Source organism: Mixophyes fleayi, chromosome 5, assembly GCF_038048845.1.
Source record: "Mixophyes fleayi isolate aMixFle1 chromosome 5, aMixFle1.hap1, whole genome shotgun sequence".
Taxonomy (NCBI): Eukaryota; Metazoa; Chordata; class Amphibia; order Anura; family Limnodynastidae; genus Mixophyes; species Mixophyes fleayi.
In genome coordinates, this window is record NC_134406.1 from 206,037,733 (window position 1) to 206,047,364 (window position 9,632).

Sequence of the window (9,632 nt, forward strand, 5' to 3'; positions counted from 1 at the left end):
AAAATGCTTTCTCAAACTTTTAACCTTCCACACATTGTAACTATCCACCTGAAAATATTTGTAAGCTATAATACAATATATGTAAGACTGGGTTTATTAAAAAATGTAGTTACAATAAGACCACTCTCAAAATTACCAGAGGAAATGACATATATTAAAAAGAATTATATTAATAAAGTAAGTATACATTCAAAATAAGTATTTGAAACATATCTAAGTATATATAGTTTATTATATTTTACATTTGTTTCGCAAATGCTACAGATTTGGTAACCACATTTCTAAATAAAGAACTCGTTTTTTGGAAAATCTACAATGATTAAAATGCACTTTGGTTTCCTCCGAGTGCTCCGGTTTCCTGCCACAATCCAAAAACATACCAATAGGTTAGTCGGCTGCTATTAAATTGAGCCTAGTCTGTCTGTCTGTGGGTGTGATAAGGACTTTAGAATGTAAACTCTATTGGGGCAGGGACTGATGTGAGTGCATTCTCTGTACAGTGCTGCGGAATAAGTGACGCTATATAAATAAACAAATGATGATGATTTTTATTATTAAATAGTTGACCCACACACACACACACACACACACATATATATATATTGTGTTGTTGATTTTTATTATTTTTATTATTATTATTATTATTATTATTATAATTATTATTATTATCATAAGTCAATTTAACTTGTTTATGTCTTTAAGGTAACTAAATAGCATATCAAGTCCCCCTTCCACAAACTCTGACAAGGATTTGACTAAGGGATTGTTTACAACATGAAGACCTTTGTCTACTGGATTCCATGCAATTCTTGTCAATCTCTTTAGCAAAAAAAGATCAGTGGGAAGTGTTTGTATATTATTGTAATCCACATTTAACAGCTCCAAAGAGGTCAATAAACAGATAGAGTGAGGTAAAGAATTGATGGAGTTATTGTCAATAATCAATATTTTTAAACATTCCAAATATTTAATGCCATCTGCAATACTTTCTATTTTATTTGATCCCAGGTGCAGAAAATCCAGTGTTTTAATATGAAAGACACAGGCAGGAATGTTCACTAGCTGATTGTTGCTTAAATTTAGCTTCCTTAGTTTAGATAAGTCACTGTATGTTGAAGGAAGTCCAGATATACAATTGTGTGACAAGCTGAGGACCTCCAACTTCCTGCATAAGCTCAGTTCTTCTGGCACTTCACACAAGTAGTTCATGTTGACAAAAAGAACTTTGAGATTCCACAACAGGCCAATCTCTCTGGGAAGATGAACAATGCAATTTCCACACAAGTTCAACACCACCATTTGTTCCAGTTTGGCCACTGTCGGAGGAAGCCTAGTCAGTTTGTTGTGAGAGAGATTGAGCTTTTCAAGTGATGTCATTTGCCAAACAAAGCTGGGGATCTCAGCAGCATCCTTTAAAACAAAGTTGAAGTTCACAACTTCTTTTTTCACTGGTGGATGAGAGTCTGACAATGAATTAAGCATTGTTTGTTTTTCTACTGATTTTTGCCCTTTTGTCTTATTTTTGGAGGATTGAGTTGAAAATCTGGCTCCCATGGCTTATCCAAAGAAATGATTTTAGAAACATGAGCTCTTAGTTCAAGTCTTCTTTGATAATCACATTCAAGTTGAACCATTGAACTTGAAACGTAGTTAACTTGGGTGAGAAGGAGTTTCGGCATGTATAGGTATTTATCCAAAATATAGAGATTAAGAAAGACTTTTGGCTTCAGTTCATGTTGCTTCCCAAACTGAGTGAGCTGAAGTTGTTTTTCAAACTGTGAAAATGCTGAAACTGTTGTCCATGAAACTGCTGAACATACAGCGACACACCAATCAGCTGCCACTGTCACTCTCTATAGCTTTACTGGAATGTCTCATCATGTCTTCATTTACCTCTAATCACCAGTAGGCCCAACATAACATAAACAGATCAGGTTTCCTAATATATTATATATGACTTTTGACAAGCTTACAGGTAGAAATAAATAAGCTTAAACTACTGTATGTAGAGATAATATTGGCAAGATACAAATAGTCAATGGATGAGAACTGAAAAGTCTCAAAGTTTATACGCTATGACCAACAGTAATATTGTTTATTAATATAGTGACTACTGACTGGAAATTCAGACGCTTAAAGATGAAGCAGATTCTATAAACCCTTGGCATGTTCAAAGTAATGCAAAACCAAAGGTCAGACATGTCAAATTACAGTACATTCCAATGGTTAAACCATTACAGGTTTCAAAGAAATACCTATATTTATGCAAATGTCAAAGTCACTGACCCAGTTACTCTTACTGAGCCGTATGTGTAACATTGAAGGCATTTTTTTTCAAGTTTTTTAGAATGTCCACCAACATTTAGAAAAATACATTTGCAGGTAAGTAAAGAAAAAAAGTATATTTGCATCTAAGTTTAAGTTGTCTGCCATGGATTGCAGTCTTAAAATATGTAACTTAGTATGGATAATTTATGAAAGTCCCAACATGGAAGTGCAATTTATATACACTATATTCACAAAAGTATCTGGCCATACCTGTTAATTATTGAATTGAGGTGTGTAAAATCAAGCACCTAGCCATGCAGTCTCCAGTTGCAAACATTTGTGATACAAAATTGGTCGGTCTGAAGAGCTCAGTGACTTCAAGCGTGGTACTGTGATAGGATGCCATCTTTGCTATAAGACGGTTCATGAGATTTCATCCCTGCTGGATATTCCACGGTCAACTGTAAGTGATATTATTAGAAAGTGGAAGCGCTTAGGAACAACAGCCATGAAGTGGAAGACCACGTAAAATCACAGAGCAGGGTCAACGACTGCTAAGGCGCATGGTGCTTAAAAGTCACCAACGCTCTGCAGATTTCATAGCTGAAGAGTTCCGAACTTCCACTGGCATTGATGTAAGCACAAAAACTGTGCAGCAGCAGTTTAATGGAATGAGTTTCCATGGCCGAGCAGCTGCATGCAAGTCTCAAATCACCAAGACCAATGCCAAGTGTCAGATGGAGTGGTGTGAAGCACACCGACCCTGGACTGTGGAGCAGCGGAGACTTGTTGTGGAGTGACGAATCACGCCTCTCTGGCAGTAAGATGGACGAGTCTGGGTTTGGCGGATGCTGAAAGAACGCTACCCACCTGACTGCATTGTGGCAACTGTGAATTTTTAATTGCAATAAAAGTATTGTGATTGATTGATCTATATTATCTGCTGCTGCAGCATTAGTGTAATAGTCTAATTAACTTGTAGTAACTGGTTGTCTCCTAAAGTATCTTTCTAGTAAAATCCATTTCACTGAAACACAGTGCATAAATTTAAAATGGGATATATTTATTCAGTGACCGATGCATTGTGTCGACATATGTTTGCATATTGTTGAGCCAAGATTCCTAAAATGTTATTTATTTTGTGACATGTTGAAAAACATTGCATGTTTATGGTATCGTAGTATTACTTCCCTAAACTACTGCTACTTATCTGCTGCTGTGGTAAAGCCTTATGCAACAAGCAAAGAGAATAAATCCACAAGTTTATGCAGTTTTAGGCCTGTGTTCCTTGTTTTGTTCCAACACTACAAAGGAGACCTTCGCCTCTCTACCATACCAATGGGCCTGTAGAATCCTTCCTTACACTAGTTTTGGGGTGTCAACCATCCATCCCATTACAGTATGATTAAAGAAATCCAGAAAACATGAACTGTTGGGAGTCCTTGAGGACTGAGTATGGACACCTCTGCCTTATGAGAGTACCAGTGACATTATTTGCCTCTACAAGGGGTGCTGGGTTTTCTATAAACCTTGAGTACCTCTCCCCTTATCACCAAGGACAAGTCTCGTAATATTGGGCTTTGTGATTGGATAGAGATGCATGACGTGCCACTGAGAGCTGCATGCAAATGTCCATCCACCATTGACTACTTTATTATTGTGGGATACTTCTGCTACCTTGTAATAACAACACACACACTTTACAGTTCAACTGCTGCAATTGTTTTTCTGCTTCTTTATGTATCAGATGTTCCTCCAACATCTCAGATTGTAAGCTCATTTTGGCAGTATCATCTTTACCTTTTGTTTGATATAATTGTATAAAATATCATTATCCACTCAGTGTACAGCACTACATAGTATACCAGTGTTTTATAAAAAAAAAGACAATAATAATATATATGCACAGAACATCTATTAACGCAGATGTGTATACGAGCCTATCATAGCTGGAAAAGGAACTGAGTGATAACTTGAATAAGGTTTGAAATCAGAAGATGAAGAGCTAGAAAGATGCTTGTGCTGCTTATAAAAGAGAATTGTGCTTCATGTGGTGATGATTACCTGAGGTATAATAATACTGTCTTCTTTCTTTATTAAACATGGTTCCTGTGCTCAAACCACTGAAAACAAATTGCAGTAGAATAGCATTTAGAACATTTTATTTCCCTGGTAAGAAAAACTGTTATTCGTGCAAACAGGCTGAAACTGAACACACTACACAACAGGGAGTTAAAGAATTATGAGTAGTTAAAAAAGTTAACATTTCAATAAAATTGAAAAGAATATTATATAGTGCCTGATTCATTAAGGAAAGTTAAGCAAAAGTAAGTAACGCAAAACCATGTTGTATTGGAGGGGGAGGTACATTTAAAATGTGATGGCAGATTTATATGGGGTATGGCATGTCCTAGATCAATTTTACATTTCAGTGTACAAATAAACTATCAAGTATTTGTGTGCTACATGAAAAAACAGACAATATTTTCCTTATGTTCAAAATAATAAACTCATTTGCACCCCTTGCATAGCAACATGGTTTTGTCTAGAAACATTGAGTAAGTAAACTTACTCAATTTTTTGCTTAGCTTTCCTTAATGAATCAGGCCCATATTAATTAAATAAAAATTGAAGACATGAAATTTACCATAGAAAATCTAAATGCGCTAAATTTTCCGAAATCACTCTTATTTTGCAGAATTATATAGCAAACTATAGCATTGGACAGAAGGCCATATAATATTGGGTGCTTATTTTATTCCTATGAGAAACCAATGATAGATAGATCAGCCCAGCAAGGTAAGAGATGTTACAGTACACCGACTCCCACTGATTTACTTATAGACTCATAGACCCATGGTGATATCAGCATCCAGTAGAAAGAAATAAACTTATTTTCCACACCCATATAACACATCCATTATTGGCTGATTTCAAACACTTTATTACAGTGGACTATACAATCTCATATAGAAAACACAGTTATTTCAGATCATACTCCTTGGTTCATGGTGAAAATAATGACTCCTGTGTAGTTATAATAACTGGCATTTTCCTTCATTTTTAGTTTCATAAGTATTTTAAATCACATATGGAATGTAATTTCTTAAATTTGTATAGATGAACATATAAAACATTTATCAGATATAAATCTTTTGGGCAGGCTTCCAAACCAATTATCAGACGACATATAATAACTTATGTAATTCAACACAATAAAAATATCACGCAATGTCTTCATGCCCTAAACATAGAATTAACTAATATTCAGACTTACACATACTGCATAATGAAACTAACAAAACAAGACAAAGGGCCTGATTCGTTAGGGTAAGTATCTGAAAATATTGTGCATATTGTACGCAAAACCACACTGCGCATGTTCAGAACCGTGAGTTATGGACAAAAACCCCTAGAGATACGGACGCATTAGTAAGTAAAGTACCTGCAACAAAAACAAGTGCAAGGATCACACATGAAGCCCTATGTCTTTGGTCTTCGGGAAGAAAAAGCAACATGGGATGGGCGGACACCACTAGGAAATACTTAAAGTAGGCGTTTACCTGTGGATACGTCTGATTAATACTCTGCTGAACGCAGCAATTTAAGTAATACAACACGCTACACTTGTCCCAGCTTGGGTCATGTCTAAGTTCACAGTAATATTGATTGGCAGCACTGGTTAAACATAGCTCTGTCACTCTGGGCATGTCATAAACAGCTGGCCATACCCCTGCATACCCTTCTCTCATTACAGCCATTATAAGAGATCTACTGATGCACACATTTACAATTGTTGGGAGTTTAAAGTGGTTGTTGTAAAAGATTTTATATAATAGGTAGCAAATTTATTTATTTACCTTATTTTTCTGTTGAGATGCATGTCTTGTGCATTTTTTTTGAATGTCTAAACTGTATTGATTTTTTGGGAGCCACATAAACAATGCTTCTCTATTTCCAAATGTTTTAATGTGCCTGTTAAAAAGTTTTTTGCATGCTTCATTGCATTGTTTTTATTTTATTTTTTTTAATTTTTTTTTGTGGCTTGACTGTGTATCTGTGTTTTTTATATACAAATAAATGAAAATGTGTATTCACGTAAATATGGCCTTTAATGAAGGGAAATATTAAACATAAACTAACATCTAATATACATTTGGCCATTTCTACCAGATTTAGTCCCTACATTTTTAAATAACAGTATTAGTACAAACACCAGCATACTCCACAGCTGCAAAGCCATGCTGGGACCTGTCATGTCCCAAAGAAACATTTACACAGACACAAGTGTAAACAACATTTTTAATGCAAAAATTGACACACACATTATTGGTCACCTACATGGTAGTGTGATCCAAATAAGACAGAAACCCTGGTAGATGTTGCAAAATCAGCTTCACTGCAAAGTAAGCTCTTTGTAAAAACATTATTAATAATTTTAAAAATGTATATTGTTAAACATATAAAATTATAATAAATAGTTCAGTGTAGTAGATTTTAGATGTGTTGTGTTCTGATGAATTGTGAATTGAGTTAAAGTGAAACCTCGAGTTTACTGTGTAGGACAGTTAATAATAATTATTACTTTTAATTAATATTATTATTATTATTATTATTATTATTATTATTATTATTATTTAGTAATTAATATATATATATAATGGAAATCCAAATAATGTGGTATGTACCTAAGAACAGTTCCGCACAGTACACTTATTACATTCCAACACTATTCAAGTTGTATGCAGACATTTCATTGAGTTCTCTAAAGTCCGTAGTCCGTCCTGCCCTCTGCGTATGATTTCCGTGGTTGTGCGCAGGTGTCTATTACGTCACTTTTTACGTTGCGTAGGCAGCTTGCGACCAAATTCACCTTGGTACATATCTGAAGATCCTTTCTTGATAAATCTGTCTGTACATTGTTTACACTCATGTGCATATACTACGTTACGCAAGTTGCGCTCAGAATGCTAATGAATCAGACCCAAAGAAGCTAAATCACTTGTAACAAATTGGGCCTGATCCATTAAGAAAGTAAAGTGGTAAAAAAGTGTAACTTTGCACCTTGGCAAAACTATGTTCCATTGGAGGGGGAGGTAAATTTAAAATGTAGGGACAGATTTATAGTTGGAGTAGGGCATGTCCTAGATCAACTTTAAATTTCAGTTTAAAAATAAGTTATCAAGTATTTGTGAGCTAAATGAAAAAGCAGCCAGTATTTTCCTTACGTGCAAAATAATAAACTAATTTGCACCACTTGCATTGTAACATGGTTTGTCCAAGAGCAAATTTACTCCTTTTCATTCCTTTGCTCTCCTAAGTGAATCAGGCCCATTGTGTGCAGAGTGAGCCCAAGTGAACTCAGACTACCAAAGAAATATTTTTACTGGAGTAATAAATCAGGTAAATTATTATCTAATTTGCTCAGGAAAAACACATCAACTAAACGTATCACTGCTATTAGGCAAGTTCTCACCAAAGGATCTTAGAATCTCATAAAATCTCAGATGAATTCATAAATTACTACAAGCAATAGTATGAACTGCTGTGGATAATCTACAACAAGAGGTTTATTTTCTAAAAGAAGCCGTACTGAGGAAATTTATAGAAGTAGAGAGAGAAACACTAGTGGCTCTAATAACAGAACTAGAAGTTAAATGACAAATGATTTCATTACACATTGGAAAACACCAGGGAGTGAATGTATCAAGCTGCGAATCTCCAGCGGGTTTGAAAAGTAGAAATGTTGCCTATAGCAACCAAACATATTCTAGTTATTTATTTATTTATTACATTCTACAAAATGATAGCTAGAATGATTGGTTGATTTTTGCGCTCACAGGAGATTTCTATCAGTCAGAGATAGCGTTGGCCTTCCTAAGGCATGGAGTTTAATGAACCCCTTGGTCTTCACTAAGGACCACTGCAAGGCAGGACGAATTTTGCTGCCGGAGCATCGTAGGTCGAGACCCTTAGGTTAGCCCGCTGACATGACAGATGATAGACAGATGATAACAGCAAAATACCAAAGGCTAGGTCTGGAAAGTAAAGACTCGAGTTAGCAGTCAGTGTAGTACAGCGAGGCAAGGCAGACGAGAACACTACAGGTAAGCCGAACTAGTACACTGAAGCAGCACAGCACACACAGGAGAATCCGAAGCCGTAGTTAGTAGGTTTGCCGGGTCTGATACACTGAAGCATCCCCGCACACACAGGAGAGTCCGAAACTATAGTAAATGGATGCTGAGTTGGATACACTGGAGCACAGTCAGCACAAGAGATATCCTGAAGCAGGGTCAGTCAAGCCAATGGTCATTCACAGGAAAACAGGGAAGCGAACAAGGCAAGAACACAAGGGGAGCCAGACGCTAAGCAGAAAAAACCTGTTGCTCTGACACAGGCAGTGTGTCAGAGCGCGTCTGAAATAAAAGAGGGGAATTCAAATTCCCCGCGCACAGTCACATGACCACAGCAAGCTGTGATGCCCGCCCGGATGCTGACAGTGCGGGCGTCAGTGATCTGGAGCAGGAATGTGGAGCAGACAAGTTTCTAACATTGCTATAGGCAACATCTCCCCTTTTCAAACCTGACAGAAACTCTCAGCTTGATACATTTATGCCCAAGACTGAGTGGCTTAACTGCAGAGGTTTAAAAAGTGATCTCCATTGCCCTATATCGGGTAACTCTCTTTATTTCAATACTTTATGGCTATCTGGCACCAAATGATTTTAATTTAGCTAGAATAATTGTATTACCAAAACCAAATACAGAGCTAAAGCTGGTACAATCCCATACACCAAATTTATTACTCAATCAAGATATCATAACATTTTTAACTAATATCAGACAACACAACTTCTGACTTATTTGTCTACTTTGCTAGGACCAGCACAAATGGGATTTACCAAGGGCAGGCTCTCTACATAATGATCATCACTTGATAGGAGCTATGTCCCATACCCACCAAATTAAGGAAAAGAATAATATAATAGTAAGTCTAGATATGGACAGAACAACAGAATGTCTAAATATCAACATTTTGTCCCTGCCTTTCTGTATTTATTTATATCTATATATGATCAAGACAAATATGAATAGTTTTCTAGTGCTCCTTTGAGTTCTATCATGATTATACCTTAAAGAACCACTTACCCATATGAATAATCTAAATACAAAGAGATTGGTATAAACACGTGGCTCTTCCACGAATATAAAAACCAAAATGAAAAAAGAAAATAAATAAAAAATCAATACATATATTTTCATACGTGAATCACACCTGAACAATTCAACAATACATAAGTGAATAGATATTGAGCAAATGCAATGTGTTATATTATCGTATTCCTCAGTAATCAATAATT

At 35.9% G+C, this 9,632-nt stretch overlaps 1 protein-coding gene across 1 annotated transcript; it reads right to left on the bottom strand.

The window, feature by feature from the left end:
* Positions 1 to 675: 675 nt before the first annotated feature.
* LRRC30 (leucine rich repeat containing 30) lies at positions 676 to 1,554 on the bottom strand. The gene has a single exon (XM_075211350.1). It carries the CDS (start codon positions 1,552 to 1,554, stop codon positions 676 to 678), a length of 879 nt encoding a protein of 292 aa, XP_075067451.1.
* Positions 1,555 to 9,632: the final 8,078 nt, after the last annotated feature.